The sequence below is a fragment of the Dermacentor silvarum genome, chromosome 4 (assembly GCF_013339745.2).
Source record: "Dermacentor silvarum isolate Dsil-2018 chromosome 4, BIME_Dsil_1.4, whole genome shotgun sequence".
NCBI lineage: Eukaryota > Metazoa > Arthropoda > Arachnida > Ixodida > Ixodidae > Dermacentor > Dermacentor silvarum.
Window position 1 is genome coordinate 31,435,999 of NC_051157.2, and position 17,100 is coordinate 31,453,098.

The 17,100-nt window shown below is 45.1% G+C and overlaps 1 protein-coding gene across 1 annotated transcript in view; it reads right to left on the reverse strand.

Annotated features, from left to right (window-relative positions):
- Positions 1 to 17,100, reverse strand: part of LOC119449714 (phosphopentomutase-like) — a 42,439-nt gene that overhangs the window by 4,878 nt on the left and 20,461 nt on the right. Inside the window, exons 8-14 of the mRNA XM_037712951.2 lie at positions 16,733 to 16,830; positions 16,127 to 16,221; positions 15,849 to 15,931; positions 10,415 to 10,508; positions 6,189 to 6,318; positions 1,819 to 1,921; positions 1,167 to 1,253 (exon numbers count right to left, since the gene is read on the reverse strand). Of these exons, the coding sequence (XP_037568879.1) occupies positions 1,167 to 1,253; positions 1,819 to 1,921; positions 6,189 to 6,318; positions 10,415 to 10,508; positions 15,849 to 15,931; positions 16,127 to 16,221; positions 16,733 to 16,830 (690 nt within the window). The remainder of the gene's footprint in view (positions 1 to 1,166; positions 1,254 to 1,818; positions 1,922 to 6,188; positions 6,319 to 10,414; positions 10,509 to 15,848; positions 15,932 to 16,126; positions 16,222 to 16,732; positions 16,831 to 17,100) is intronic.

Genomic DNA, 17,100 nt, shown 5'->3' on the forward strand with positions numbered 1-17,100 from the left:
AGATAAAAGAATGTCGCTACCTTTACTATTATGCAGAAGGCCTAATTAGGTGCAGAGGGGCTTTAACTGGGTGCAGCTGTTGCGCACACAATGCCCTGCACCTCGCCGGTATAGCGCCGGCAATGTTTCACAGACGCCTGCCGGAGCCAAAGCTGTTTTGGCGCAGCATGGCGCAATTTTGGTCATTTTTTCGCTTTCAGTGCAATTTGGCGGAGCAATTTGTGTATCAAAATAGCGCAATTGGCGCAGGATTCCCACCCCTTTGAATACCATTTTCGTGCCCACCCCTCATGTAATGTCCTTTTGGGACCCTTGAGGTGTTAATAAATAAATAAATAAATAAATAAATAAATAAATAAATAAATAAATAAATAAATAAATAAATCACACTTCTGCCTTGCCCAAGAGGCAGCACAGAGAGCCACCAGCCACCCTCCTTGCTTATGACTTTTTCTACAACCTGTGAAAAGCCAGCTTATTACCAAGTTAACTTCCGTGTCACATAGAAAGTTGTTTGACTGCTGCACATATGTTTTGGTGATGGTGATGAGGCCAGCACCTAGGAAAATAACACAGCAGTGAAAATGCTCATTTTTGTACTATACTATACAAGGCTCCAGTTATATCTTGCAGCACAGAAAATGTCACTGTTAAAGTGCAGTTTCACGGCAATGCAAACTTCACTGCACCATGAAGCCTCGCCTGAAGGCAAAGTTCCTAAGGGTGACAAGGCAAAAGTAGCACTAAGGGTGACAACTGAAGGTACAATACAATATCATTTATGGAGCTTCATTCTTTTTCTTTTTTTGCATGTGTGTGTATGTCAACAATGGTGCCAGGTTGCATTAAAAATATATTTCAATGTTGTATTACAGTACAGTTATTCGTGAATGTAATTGCATTATATTGTAATTGGGGATTCTAGTTATATAGGGCAGGTTACAGTAACGAAAATACAATATGTTATGGCTGGCTGAGCTTTTTAGACATGGTAACATTTAAGGCTAAATGAACTGCCCCATTATTAGTAATCTCTTGCCATGACTTCTTGGACCACACCACAAGGTAGTGGTGCGCATGGATGCACTTGCGCATGACAATGCTACACATCCATATTTAACAGAGCGAGACTGACATTTCAGCAAAGCAGTCCAAGCGATACTCACTGCCTTCTTGTCGGGCTGTGTGTCATCGTATCCCGTAGTCAGGTCCCTTATGTTCTTGATGGTGTATGAGCCAATCTTGTGTGGATACTGCACAAAAGCAAACAAGCTTTTGTAAAAAAAATATAGCTATAAATACAAAAGTTGGAAGGCAATTCAATTTCTAGTTGACATCAATGGAAGAAAATGTCTTCCTGAGTAAGTTGGGGGTGAGCATAGGGTGTATAAACCAAAGAATTCCTTTTGAGAGGCCCACAGCATCTCAAACAACAGTGTCTGCATCTTCGATCTCAATGACAGCGTCTATTTTTAAAATGCCAGCTCTCGGGAGGAAAGAATGCGAGAACGCTCTTCTTACACTGGTACCACACGGTGATACCACTGTACACAATGGTACCACCGATACTGATACCACTGGTGCCACTGGTACCATCAGTATCGGCCCACATTATTATATACTCCACATATCCAAGGGAGCAGCTTTAGACTATACTACATTCGGGACCAGCCCACATGTTTGGAACTCCACTGTCTCCCGGATCAGCCCATGAAAGAGGCTAGAAACACAGACCCGATATGGAAAAGTGGGGATAACTTGCCAAAAAAGACAGAATTCTGTAAAAAAATATTCATCTGTGAATGAGATTAATGTTACCGTGTTCTTGCCGCTGAAGTTTCGTAGCCGCTCAAACATCCTCTGAATCGTTGGCTGGTGATGGCAGATGTAGTACGAGTTATTCGACACGTGATAGCCATAGCTGAAAGAGAAAAATTTACTTTTAAGCTATTGCTGCACATCCTCAGCTTATGCTGCATTGAGAGGCACTATGTTCCAGACAAAGACAACTCGTAATCCAAGTTTCCAGAAAAGTGCGCCCACAATTTCTTTCCCACTATAATAAGAAGTGCTATGTCACACATTGCATGGTGTGGCCAGCACAATGACATCATAAAGCTTAAGAACAAGAACTTCCTGCTCCAGTTCCTGTCCCAGCTGCAGCAGCACTAATGTACCATTGAACTGAAACAAATTAAATCAGGAACAGAAAGTAGCTCATCAGAATGCTTGTTACACATTCATGTACAGTCAACAACCGATTTTCCAACATGTCCGATAATTCGGACACCTTCGCGACACCACGACGTCAATGTATAAATGTCATAATAGAGTATATAAATGTATAAATAGAGTCAATGTATAAAAATGTCTGAAATTTTGGACGCAAAAGACCTTCTCCATCACACTTTCCGGACTTGTTGCCTTGACCGGAGGTCTGAAACAGCACTAATCGTAGCCGCCATTCTGATTATCTCGCCTCCTCGAACCGCCGCTCTCGCATGCAGCCACCACCTTGGCAACGCTAGGCTTAGCTACTTCGACGTTCGCTACCAAGCTTCTTTCTGTTCGGTGCCGTGATTTCATTGAAACAATTCGCCGCTGTTAACAATGGCGACTCACTCTGCCTCTGTAATCCTCGCCAATGTCTTGGAAACTCGGAAAGCACAGTGCATTGCACAATGCCGGATCCCGTAAGTCAGCTTCGCCTCAATACAGCTTTGTCACGCAGTGAAGCATACGCGAAGTATTGCGGTGAAGCATATCAAGAGTGGGAAGGGGCAATTGTGAAGGGACACGATATGTATACACGCATGCAGCCGCCACCTCCTATCACAGTACGAGCTACGATACGCCTAATAAGTGTACTTGACAGGCCTTCACAGCTATTTCGGACATGCCTGGGGCGATTTGGGCCTTTGGGGGCTGTAAGAGACATGCATTCGTTTTTTTTTTCTTTTTCGGACTGCCTGATTTTCCATACATTTTCGCGGCCACTTGGGAGTCCGAAAAATCGGGAATTGACCGTATGTGGAAGTGAGCATGACATGAAATCGCTCTGTAGCCGGTTTCTAAGCATGCAGTAGCCCCAAGTGTGCAATTTTGGGTCTGATTAAACGCCTGTTAACTGCAAGTGAACCTGGAAACGGAACAACTCATTGGAGCAGTTCGGCAATAGTTCATGTTAGAATTTATGCTGATAATACATCTGAAGTTTCATTGTAGCTATGCAGGAGTGCACTCATACCCCATACTTGTCCCATGTATAGATTAAGAGCGAACAGCTGTTACGTGCTTACCGTATAGACTCGTGAAAGGGCCGCACTTTTTTACAGCGAAGCTGTCTATGGCTAGGGTTCAATGCATTTTTTGCGCCCGTCAACAGATCCGCGTGTGCAAAAACTCAGCTTCGTAATTTGATGCAAAATTGCTTCATTCTATGCAAAAGCTTGTACGTCTCATCACTTGGATATGCATTTTCAGTAGATTAGCTATCAACAGGCACCATTTTCAAAATAATAACTCTCAGGTAGATAATAAGAGTTTTTCAAAGATTTGCCGCTGTGCGACCCGTGTCGGCCATGTGTACGCTTGCACCGCCGTCTCTTTGTCATCGTTGCAAGCTCTTGCGTGCCTAGTTTCCTTCCGGTCTCCCGGCGTCGCAGTCCCGTCGCGTATGTCTGCTTTCCTCTGGCTCCCCGAGGTGGCGGTAATCTTACACGCGAATGCATGCCGCCGATCAAGACCGCCAATCAAAATAAAAGTGTGTGTGCGTGTCTTTCTTCGGGATGACCGCCGTCGCCGCTCAAGAGATAAAATTTGCTCATACCTTTGATCTAAATTCTGTGTCACCTCTACGCCGTGTGCTAAACTGCTTCGCTGGTAATCCACCTTCCCAACAGTGGAATGGCACGTGATTTTTAAAGCAATTTGGACGAGGTGCAGCCCTTACACGGGACAGAACCTTTTGGTCAGAATGGTGCCGGCGTAGCCAGCAACTACTGCTCACCCCAGATGCCTGAATGTACCACTGCATCAGAGGTCAACGAGCAGCTTTCGCCATCTAGTAGGGGCATGCAGAAGTACGCAGCATGCAACAATTCGCCAATGCACATGCACAGCATAGGGCACCAAACGCGATTGCTTCTCTGGTGGAACTTTTTTCCCATATTTTGGGCTGAGAAGTTGGGGGTGCGGCCCTAACACAAGTCTATACGGTATTACGCAGTTCTTGGCTTCTCCCTGAGCACATGGGTAACCAATACTGAGTGCACCACCTTCAGTGTGAGCTCAGCATACTAGATGCAGGAGTGCACAGGATGGAAAAACATAAGATTACAGGTGCAAACTGTCCACTAATAAGTACTGGTAGAAGGTTTCGACAAAGGACATGAAGGAAGACTGAGCAGCAACCTAATTGGTGGCCTTTACGAGGTAAAAAAATGTCCAAAGAATTGTATGTGAATTAAGCACAGCAGACTCTCGTTAAGACGAACCTTAAGCCAAATTTTAAGATATAAGGAACAATGTTGCTTTGACCCAATGCATAATATATTAATCCACTTAACATGAAACACTAATTCGGTTATTAAGCCAAACTTTCAACACCTACTACTCAACTAAGCGAGAGGCCTGGATTGGAAGACTTGGAAGCAGACTCTGGTACACAAAGAAGCAAATGATGTTTCTGTGGGCATAAACAGCAGTGCCAGCATCGACAATAACATGGAAACCTGCAGGGCTGACCCATAGAAACATTAGTTGAGGAGATCCTCGAGATGGCTATGATGACGACAATGAGGACACTTTCCAGGAGCTACAACAACTAGCGGTGCACACATATAACAAGCTAAATGTTCTGAATAATTTGGAACATTTTCTCCAAACACATGATGTCAGTGAAGAATTTAAGAGCAAGCTAAGAAAAGACTCAACTTTTGTGATAGAGGACAGTTTTGCACTGTGCATGCAAGCAACAATTGCACAATGACTTATGTAAGCGTGCATAATGTATAATCATTTGTATCATGGAAATCTAGCAAATTTCTTTTTCACATTAGCATTTTGGATTTAACGCTGTTTCACTTATTATTTTCTGCTATGGATATTTGGGTGCACGAGGACTGGTAGGTCTTGAGTTTTATGTATCACTACCTCATAAGATGAACTTCTGGTAATACTAACAGATTTTTACAATCCCTTTGAGATTACCTCAATGGAAGGCTACTGTAGTATATTGAATGCAGTTTTCAAGAGCTTGCTCTGGTATGTACCAGATTTTTTTCACACAAGTGTACTAGGTGGATGGCAGAACATCATTAGCATGCACCAAGTGACTGAGACGGTAAATTCTCAAGAAACGGCTAGCGCCCACCCAAACGACTGCTCCCCATGCATTTCGGATATGCAACCGAACAAATGGTCATCCCCATTATTCTTAGCGTCACCAATCAATCTCAGGTGGAAATATGATTGGTGTTTTGCAGTATGTGAGCAGTGAGTATTTTTAAAGAACATAATGAAAAAATTTGGCACGAAGGGCGAAGTAGTGACAGCAAGGTTTAGCATTGCGCTTGAACTCCTCGGACAGTGTTCCATCTATATGCAGATGTGACATGTTGATGCAATGCAGCACGCAAGGAAGCTTCTGCTGGGCAGAAGGAACAGTGCCCACACAATGCTGGCTCGATGAGGAGCGTCACGAGTGGTGTCACACTGTTTTGCCCCTCGATGGTCCACGAGATGAGACCGACGGGAAACGATTGGCGTTAGCGTGCAGTGAAATATTAGGTAACATAAGCTTGACATTGACTGTTCAGCTGAGAACGGTAACCAGCAGGAGAGACAGCACTGAGAGACAGCAGCTCAGCAGGAACAGCAGCGAAAGGCAGACCACTGTCCTGGCCCCACCACGGAGCCGATGAGTTGGCTTTACGTTGTCGTTTTTGCAGCCAAACGCACTCCGCGTCTCAGAAGACCCTCTAACCCTCTGTGTGCGAGCTGCACATGTGCCGTCGATAGCGGGACAGCACGATAACAATGGTGACGATAGCGTGAATGGGTATCGAGTGTCCGTATAATTGCTAATACTGCAATAAAATATATTTTTTTGCGTATGTTTGTCTGACCAAGAAATGTTTGCCTGCCCTTTTCGTTTCAATGTCCAAATAGCATGCCATGGTACTCACGTGTCAAACAAGACATTCAGCTGCTCCGTCAGTGTCAGTTTCTGTGTCTCAAGGTAGGCAGCCATCTGGGCTGCGTGCATGGCGGCACTCACACCATCCTTGTCGATCACAGCTGTACCGCACATGTAACCTGCATACAAATTATGGCCAATCGGCAACGCACTATCAAAATATGTGCCAATAAACATGTAATTCAGCATGCAGTATGTAACAGCTAATACTATAGACAGAAAAAACACAGCTATCACTTTACCCACCGCAGTAGCTAAGTGCCTGTGGCCTTTACTAATACAGTGGCTATTAAACAACTACATGAAGTAAGATTTATAGTTTTATCAAGCATATAAATTGCAGTAAGCAATTACTTACTAATTAAATTAACAAGCATGGTTTCACAAGTGCACAGTCAAACATGAACAGATCTCCCCCGATGACCACGAACACACTGTCACAATGCTGGCGTTATGAAGAGCGCAAACAGAGGGGAGGGAACGCTGCTGCTGCCTTTTGCTTCAACACGTCTCTGAAACTTGAGAGATTACATGACCTCCAGCACTAGGCAAGCAGTAAGACAGCGTACATGTAGCTACCAGCCATCTCGGCAAGCGAATCTTTTCACCAGCCGAAGATTAGATCCAAGAAAAGGTGCAGGCAATCTACGCTCTCAGATACGCGGGCAGTCATGCGCAGCCACGGCCACGCTAGAGGGGGAGACATACGCTCAGCAATATCATTATTTATTACTGAGTTACTGGGTTGAAAACTTGGTATTTCCGTATTTTGACATAAAACATCGTTCAGTTCGGCCAGCATACGGGGTTGCGCGCTAAAACTGCATGTAACGAAAACATGTGATACTGTTGTAGCGCCCACCAACGCCGCAGCGCGGGGCGCTTCGTTCGGCGCTCTCAGCTGGTGCCTTGGCGCCGGCTGTCGAAGGAGAAAATAAAAGAAGCGCAGCGCGTGCTCGAGGCGCAAGCTCGGCACGCGCAGTGTGGTTCCAAAAGCCAGCCACGCTGGTCGTCGCAGCCCCGTCGCTCGGCTCGCCGCCTTCGCCCTTCTGACCAGGGATGACGGCACGGCTCGTACAGCCGCCGTCACGTCCCTTCTACATTGGTGACCCGAGAGAACGCGCGTTCCACCGAGCGACACGCTGCCATGGCTCACTGGCCGGAGCCGCAGTTCGACCCACCACTGCCGCCGTTCTCGTCCAGCTATGTCGGCGCATGGTTCGCTCAGTTCGAGGCGGCTCTGGAGCTTAACCACATCTGGATCCAGGAGTTCAAGCACGCGGTACTCCTCGACGTCCTGCTGCTTGCTCTCCAGCTCCACCTCGGCGTTCCATCGCCTGGCCCGCGCCCGTACGACGAACTGCGGCAGCGCGTGCTCGACTTCTTCGGCCCTGCCTACCACCCTCTTCCAGTGGCTGACCGCACGGTGCGCGAATCGCTGCCTCCGTTCCCACCGCCAGCGCTACCCGCATGTCAACCTGTGCCCGGAAGCCACCACCAGGCAAGCCTTCCTCCCTCGACTTGCCCCGATGCCGTCTCGGCGACAACCCGATGCGCTACCGCACAGTCCCCGGCCTCCGGCTCTCTCCAGGGGTCTCTGTCGTGCGAGTACGCGCATCATGGCGTCGCCGAGGGTATCGTCACGACCATGACACCGGCCACGTCATCGCCTTTCTCGCCCCCAACGATGGCAGGCGACAGTGGAGACATCGCCGACCCAACGCCGGCTCCCGTGCCCCACGCCATCGGGTCTGTCTCCGTCATTGCTCCTCCAACGACGACACCCGACCCGTCCACGCGGTCCGCTGAGCCAGTCTCCGAGCCGGCGCGCGAGCTCGGCGCCGCACTGATCCCACTGCCTACGACTCTGCCGGATAACGCCACAGCAGACGTGGGTCACGACGACCTTCTGCGACCCCCGCTGCATCCCACGTCAGGCGTCCTCAACGAACCACCGGACGCTCATGCAGGCCCTGACCCCACTTTTTCCCGCCGGTCCGTGGCTTCCTCGCGATGCACCCCGTCGCCGGACGCGTCGGATCGTGGTCGCCTCCCGACAGGGTGTGCCACGTCCACATGCAATGCAAGCGTCGTGGCCCGTCCAGGGCTTCGACTGCATCGCTCGTGCACGCACCCTACACGCCATGCAGCGGTGCAGTCCGTCATACGCCACCAGCAACACTCACACTGGTACCGTCGACGCGCCATTCGCCTCAAAGGCCTACCAGTTCCTCTTTACTCAAGACGTATGTGCCGATTCTATCGCCGGCCGGACGCGCCCCTCCCAACAGCGTCCGTTCAGCAAGTCCCTCGACCCTTGCGGAGCTCCCAGTGCCGCCCGCCTGAATGGTGGCAGTGACCCGATGCCTTCACGTTGGCGACTCGGACTGGCTACGGACACTTTTCAATCGCGATTTAACCGGCTTGTCTTTTCGACCTACCGTCTGGGCGGGGGGCCCTGTAGCGCCCACCAACGCCGCAGCGCGGGGCGCTTCGTTCGGCGCTCTCAGCTGGTGCCTTGGCGCCGGCTGTCGAAGGAGAAAATAAAAGAAGCGCAGCGCGTGCTCGAGGCGCAAGCTCGGCACGCGCAGTGTGGTTCCAAAAGCCAGCCACGCTGGTCGTCGCAGCCCCGTCGCTCGGCTCGCCGCCTTCACCCTTCTGACCAGGGACGACGGCACGGCTCATACAGCCGCCGTCACGTCCCTTCTACACTGTCACTCATATCGTTGCAACCGTACTATCCACGTGGCTTACTTAGGTATCGTTGTGCAGAGGAAAGAATCCATTGCGCAATCATGCATGTGTCACATGCATAGATGGCGCTGTTACTGCACCACACATGACGCAAATGGAGCTCAATTGAGCTTCCCGCTCGGCATTCAGTGAGGCATAGCTCGGCAGTACGTTTGTCGATCCGAGTGGCAGTGGTAGCCTTTGAGACAGCTCATCTCCTACCATAGTAGACATAATCCATCAAATTCAAACCTGCGCTCAGCAGGTATTATAAGGCTTACAAGTGTACAATTTGTTGCACAAATTTGATGGTCGCTCAGCTACGGTGCCCCTGCATTCGACAGGTAGGGTCCGGAAATGGCGTGAAGAGATCCAGGCAGCAAGACAGAGGAATGCTGATTCCCACCCACCCCTTTTGACCATGAATACTATGAACCTCATGAACACTACAAATAGGGAACAAGCACAATTTGAAGATTATACCATAGGACCACCACTAGCAAGATCAAAAGTTAAGCATGTAAGCTTTCCAATGCAAGAATAAATGTCACTTGTGTATTTGGTTACATCAATTATGTACCCTAGTGCTTATACATCCTCAGCAGCACGCACAAGATGTTCCACAAGATGCACTCCAATCTAGATGCATCTTCGATCCAACCTATTCAATTTTTTTTTTTTGGTTTTCAACAATTTGTGTTAAAAGATTGACAGCCTAAAGAAAAAAACTGCGTCCAGTCACTAAATCTTAACTGTTTCTTTTAAACAAAAACAACTCAATCTAATTCGGTGCAGCAAATTCCAGGTGAAACAATTTCTTCATTTCATCTTAAGTTGAGTCATATTAGTAAACTACGCTTTTGCAATAGCAAGATCGCTACCCTTACCACGATAGGAGGCTTGATAAAACAGAAAAGATGCAATAACAAAAATCATGTGGCGCCGCATCACTGAAGTTTTTGCACCAGCTCGTGATGACGTTATTGATTTCGACAGCTGACGATCAGATCTAGTGAATTGTTTATCGCTTCAAAAAAAAAAAAAAGTACTACACTCTATTCGAAAGGAACCAAAGACTCAATATAGCAATGTTTGATAACCTTTTCTATGCCAAAATGGCCCAAATAAAAGAAAACAGATTGAAATCACTGACATCACACCAATGTGCCAATACTGATGTTTCGGTGTGAAAGTATAGAAACTTTCAGTTTTTCCTTTATTTTTTTCCCCAGTAATCAACACTTTTCTGGCTAATCAACACAAGTAGAGCTATAAAAGAATACTTTACCAGCGTAAGCTAACTAGTGTTAATCTAGTTCTATCTAATGCTAGTTAATCTAGCAGTGACTGAAGTTTTTCCTACGTGACCAAGATACAACACATGAATGCTCTAAATTTCGCATGTTCTAATTGCCATGCTTCTTTACCCGAGGAATGCACAGAACTAAAAGAAGTGCAGCAAGTGTTTCAATCGGTACGTACCGATGGCTTCCTCAAAGGCAAGCAAGACAGTTTTGCCATCCTTCATAAGTTCACAGGCCTTGTTGCCCATCCACTTGAAGCCAGTGAGTGTTTCCTGTTATCACAAAGAATAAACAAAATGGGGATGGATGAAGTACTGGTGGCTCCTGTGCCTACTGTCCCACTGAGACACACAAAAGTGTCTGAGAAATATTGAACGACAGCTATAGCTAAGCTCACTATCTGGCCTCTTGAATGCGTCAAGTATTAAATATGAACAACCCATGCCACAGCATCTTAAAACTCAGGTAAAAAATAATGTCCATGGCCCAATGAAAAGAAAAGTACAGCCAAATACCCAAGCAAAAATGCAAACACATATCGTTGCAACATAGAAATGACAAATTTAACAATATGCAAAGGCAATTACGTTTAATTTTTGATGTGACATGTGTACTGACCGCAGTGAACTTGTCTGGGGTGAAGGTGCTAGAGCAGCTCATGGCAGCATGCATTTGTGCCATGTACTGAAAACCATTGAGTCTAAACAATTCCCTTTTCAGCAAGCAGCGTCTTATAGGCAGGCTACTGCTAATTGCATCACCCTCTCAGTGCAGCAAAGTGATGAGTCATACAAGGCGATAAGGCACGCCTTTGCTCTGACTGGGAGTGGAGGGGGGGGGGGGAGAGGAGGGAGGAGTCATAGGTTTGTTTTCTTTTCGACGAGCAAAATTGTCAACGAACACTGTGACGTATTTTATTTTTTAATCATCTTGTGTGGATTGCTGCTGCAGTTCCAGGAGCAGGTCCCGGAACTGGGAATGAGTCAGGGCTAAACTGGCCTCCAAGAAAATGCACAATTTTTTTTAAGGGGTGTGCAAATACCAAAAGTTTCAAATACGAACCGAGTATTAACACTTAGCAAGTTAGCTTAATTTGATATGATGCAACATTGCAATAACATTGTAAATGATACAAAACTGGACTAGTAAGCCATTATACTAAAACAATGTGCATTTAGCTGATGTTAACTTGTAAAATTGAGCAATTCTCACTCGCTGTCCTTTCCAACTTGTGCCTTATTAGACCGCATCAAATGCCTGTAAACTCTGAGGCATTTGACCCTGTGCCACTCGTCACTCATCGCACTTGCTGTCAAGCAATAAGCTCAGAATTGGGGGAGGTGCTCAAATAAAAAGTGCACCAATGCTGTCCAAAAACTCATGCCACTTGCTACTAAGAGGCTGGCTTTGCCAGCAGCACGAAATTATCAGAAAATTTAGCACAATATCGCCCCATTATTCTTAGATTGGATAGAAACAAATGCTAAGAACCGTGTTCGCTCCTGCATAGTCAGCAATATGTTCGATTAGATTCGAATACTCGTATCCAACCAAATATTCGAACATTTTCGAATATTTCTTTTTCGAATGGAATTGGAATATTAAAAAAATAATATTTGGCAATATTCGAACTTTTCGAATATTCGCACACCACTATTTTGTGGGCATGGGTTTCGCAGACCTCCAAAAATAGCTTTACTTACTGGGGTCCGCAGGCCCCATTTGAGAGCCACTGCTCTAGACAAATCTGCTGGGAACTATATAACAATTCCTTGACAGATTTATCACAACTAGCACAGGAAACTAAACATTTAATTGCATGCTGCATGCTTGTCAAACTGCCGTGACTAAGTGCACAACCTGAGCACATATGCTAAAGATGACTGCATAGAGCTTGTCAGGCACCTTCAGACAGGAAGCGACGTTCATATAAATAGCATGAACACTGAAACTGCCCAGTTCAAAATCATCAATACAGATTGTGTTGTTCAGTGTAAGTGAGGACCTCTTTGCTCTCTAAATGTACATCTACCATTATAAATGATGATGTGTTGTGTTTAGTGGCGCAAGGGCCAGATATGGCCAAAGAGCACCATGTCTACCATTATAAATAACAAAATAACAAAAAAAAAATAACCAAGGCTTGACCAAGATATCGGTTCCTTCTCCTGCCATTCTTCTTAATTTAAAATTTGACTGTAGCTAAATGTACATCCGACGTCTCCCTCCAACTTTCTTTACAGGTACGTTAGACAGATCTGGCAGTGTTCTTATGCAAGTACGTCCGATGTTTATTGTTGGTTTTTTCATATTTCGCGTTAGTATACATCGGGCATAAGCACGCTTAACAACTAAATGCATGTTTCCCTTGCGTCAGCACTTATTCTGTTTGTGTTGTGGTGCAGCGTGCTTGCTGCGGCGCAGCCTGCGCACATCGGTGTGCTCATTATTGCTGTGACAACTGCGGCATCTGCTTCCATAGCGTTGATGCGCACTTTCACAGCAAGAAAAAGCATTCCATCCTGTGCCCCTCGACGCTATATTATGACAATGTGCGCTTGTTGCAAATGGAGCAATGCTGCAATTACGCTTCACTACCGATCAACTAAGTGATTCGTGGAAATCCGTTCATAATGTAGCATTTCACAATCACGAAGATGTTGAAGTGAAACCTGCAATCCACAAATTAACATAATTGTTAACAAACAAAAGCAGAGAAGCACAACTCTTCTCCTTACAGTTAGCTAAGCTGACCAATCTACAAGTTACCTTCAGTTTTCATTTGCGAACAGGTGCAAGTAACCCTTGTCGTACCGTTTGCTTTGTTGCTCAATGCAATTCTTCCTGACACTTCTTAGGTAGACTGATTTAATCGTACCACTAGGCATACCTAAGCACTAGGCATCATACCACAAGAAGTTTAATTGGTAGCGTGAGTTAAGGCATCGTATAAGACGTCATGTTTCATACGTTTAAAAACATTTTTGGCCGTGTCAGTAGAATATAAACATGTCTACTTTGATGCTTCTTTGCCTACTTTAAAGTAGTGAATGCAGTACAGATGGGGTTCTGCGCAAATGTGATTGAGAATAGCCGTACAGTAGCACACTTCGATGGTAAGCAGTGCCAACACCGCTAAGGGCTTGCCTTTTTAACGAAACATGCAGTGGCTGTTTGTGTTCAATATGTTATAGATTAAATGTAAGAGTAGAACTTACGTAAAGCTCACAAGGAACGGTTCTTAAAAATGCCGAAATCAACAAAACTCATGCGGCAAAAAGCTGAACCATTTGCAGAAATTGGTTAATGTTACAAGTACAGAAATCATTGCAAGTTGTCAGTTTTGTTAGTATTGCGGTAAAATCTCAGATTGCTACGCTGGGTACCTGGGTTGAATACGAATTCACAATTTTTTTTTTTTCGTTTCTTTTTGTCTGTCTGTGGTGGTTTGCCTGACGTGGCAAAAGGCTTTCGCCCCTTACATCTGACAAGGCAAGAGGGCAGGAAGCAGTGTGTCCTCTCTGCTGCCAGACTGCCTCAAGCATTTAACTGCCTGGTCACGCGTTTAATTTCTGGCGCCGTTCTTACATGCGTTACAGAGCATGCATAAAAATAGTGGAATAAACATAGTGTAGAAACAGTGCGATAAATGTACTTATATGCATGACTCAACGGTGCATTAGATCTCTGGCTGTTGAGCGGCCTCGAGAACTTGTTTGCTGTCATTTGCCATTATTACAGCTAAGCGGCAAAAATGTTTTCGCCGCGTCAGAGACAATACCGCAAAAAATGAAGAGAAAAAAAAAAAAGCGAACAATAAACGAAGAAAAAGAATATTTGCTTCTGATGTGGAATCAAACTCTGAACCACAGCGTGGTAGGCAGAGAGACGTTACCTCATCGTCACCGCTGAAGCTCGCTAATTTGTTATTCCAGCAGTCATATTAAATACTGCCTCAAAACTGCTGGGGGTCCTTGTCGCATTACTTTTTCTTGATTTTGAGATTCCGAAGGCCGATTTTTGTGCGCTTTACATACACTCTACTGAGCCTGAATAATCTGACGGCTACTCTATATCGCCTTATATTTGTGTGCATACTTAAGTTCTTTTCTCGGGTAGCCCTGCTGCACCCTCAGCTTATAATCATGACCGCCTTGTAATTGAATAACTACAGTATGTTGCATATGCTTACATACACTCTACGCTGCCCTCTTGTCCTATAACATATTTAACGTCTAGAGCTGCTCTTAAACGTCTCTTTTGTTAGAATAGTGAGCCCTCCACTGTGCTAGCAGTCACTGCCGCTGAAGTGCGCTACAGCACGTACTCCTTCCTCTAGTTTGTGCAGGTTCCTAGCTTGCACATGGGATGATGGAAAGGTATGTGTGTATATTAAGTGGCTCTGTACGTATTCTACCCACTGTATTTTGAAGGTAGTGTGAAGCTTCGTGGAATGCGTTTGCAGAAAAGCATTTTCCTTATGGATACTCCATTCTGCCATATCTTTAAGGCGACTAACTCTATTGTTGCACGTACGTCCAATGCAGCCCTAGACACTTCTTTTAAATTTATGTAATGTGAACACCCGCAATGTAATAGCTGCATAAATTCAAACTTGAGCAAGTCGAAAATGACTAGAGTGTATTGCTGCATTTCCATGTTTGCTTGCGCTTGTAACCATGTCTTAATTTAGGCTCCAAAACATATGTCTGGGACAACATCATGCTTAGAAACCTTAGAAACCAGCTACAGAATGATTACACATTGCACTCCCATGTAGTTACACTAAAGAGGTGTTCTGATCTGCTTTTTTCTTTTCCAGGTTTCAATTTATGCTGATGGTAACATTAGGTCTAGCAGTCAACATAAAATTGGCTGATGAAGATAACTATGGAGACTAATATTAAAGGGAACACCTGATTTGCATTCAAGGTTGTCAGTGGTTCTTGCTTTTTGCATCCGATGAAGATCGTACAATGCTTCAGATTATTCTATATGAGAGCCACTTAGCAAGCATATGCAACATACTGTAGTTATTCAATTACAAGGCGGTCATGATTATAAGCTGAGGGTGCAGCACGGCTACCCGAGAAAAGAACTTAAGTATGCACACAAATATAAGGCGATATAGAGTAGCCGAGGGATTATTCAGGCTCAGTGGGAATTGCTCAAAATACTGAATAATGGGAATAATCGGTGTCTGTTATATGCGAATTTTGCTGTGAAGCCCAACCTACAGGTGAAATTTGCATATAACCCGCAACCGGCCTTTATTCACATTCTCGGTGGAGGTTATATGCGCAAAGATATGGTACTGCATCGCCTGCCAAGGTTTATTAGCTGCTACAATTTGTGCTGCCGTCTAAGATCTGGATCGGCGGAAATGTGGTGCTTCTGCTGCCACATTGAAACAGTAACTGAATCTATCAGCCTCGCATATAAGGAGGGGGCCAACTTCAAGACAAAGAATTCTGGGAAGAAACCTCGCCTTATGTTTGAATAAATAGGATACTAATGCTTGCAACGAGCACACTTGGTAGTGATTAGGTCATATCGAGGAAAGACCTATCGAAACAAGACACTGGGTAAATGGTATGTTTTGTTCTACTTACAACAAATTTAAAGCCTTCCTTTGCAGCTATGGAAGACAGAATCTTCGAGGACACAGTGCTGGAGATCATGTAGACATTCTCAGCTGAAAAACAGTTCAATGAGTCATGTGAAAATAAAACAAAGTACAACAGCAAATTCTGTCAGGCTACTTGTAACAGGGCACGGAACTTTGAGACAGAATACACGGAACTAATGCACATGACAATTGTTTCTTCCTTTTTTATCAAATAAACATTTTAGCGTATAAAAACCATGCACCGTTGAGAAAGCTGCTTACCAGGAGTGTTGGGGTTTTTCGCTCTGTAGCAACGCCACAGCCACCAGCCAAGCAGGCCTCCAATTTCATTGCCTGTGAACACTCTCCATTCTCCACTGCAATAAATTGAGAGCAGCATGTTGAGAAATACTGTCCAGTGAAGTGAACCAATCATGCTGTTCAACCCGGTACTACTACAGTATATTTTAGCTCCACTTACAGCGAGAAAATAAAATCTTACTAAAAAATTTGTATCGACAGACGGATTGCAAACATATTCTAAATGGACATGAACACTCACTCAAAGCGCATCGGTCACTCGTTGCAATGTACTGGTTGCTTGTTGCAGTATGCGAGAGCAAATTTCCCCCTGCACTGCTAAATTTTTGTGACCGCCGCGTTCAAATGCAACGTAAGATGCTGGAACATTACAGAGTGGCGACATATCAAACTGGGAAAATAATACATGGGAGTCAATGAAATTTAGGCTTGGACCACGAAAACGCAACGTAGCACCCAGGAAAATGCAACAGCGAGGAATGTGTAACGGGTTCCATGTACTATACGTTTTCATTTGCTGCCATGTGCAAGTTTACAGCATCCCACCAGATGTAATACAGAACTCACTTCGATTGTTTTTCAGCCACTGCTAGCCTGTCTGCATCAGGGTCATTGGCCAAAATCAACTTGCTGTTTGCCTTGTCAGCGGTAATGAAAGACAGATCCTAAAGCAGGAAAAAAGAGAAATGAAAGGTTCATCAGAACAAGACACTGCACCTGCAGATTTAGCTGTACTATCAGCCATTAACACCCTTTTGCCCAACACAATCATCTGAAACAACACAATATTATCAGAGACCAGGAATTGTTTAAATGAATTCTGTGGGAATTCACAAGGTGAAGGCAAATTGGCAAAGTTGGCATCATTATGAATATTGGATGAAAGTAAAAGGGCCACTCATACAGGTTCTCATACATTAACTCATACATAAAGC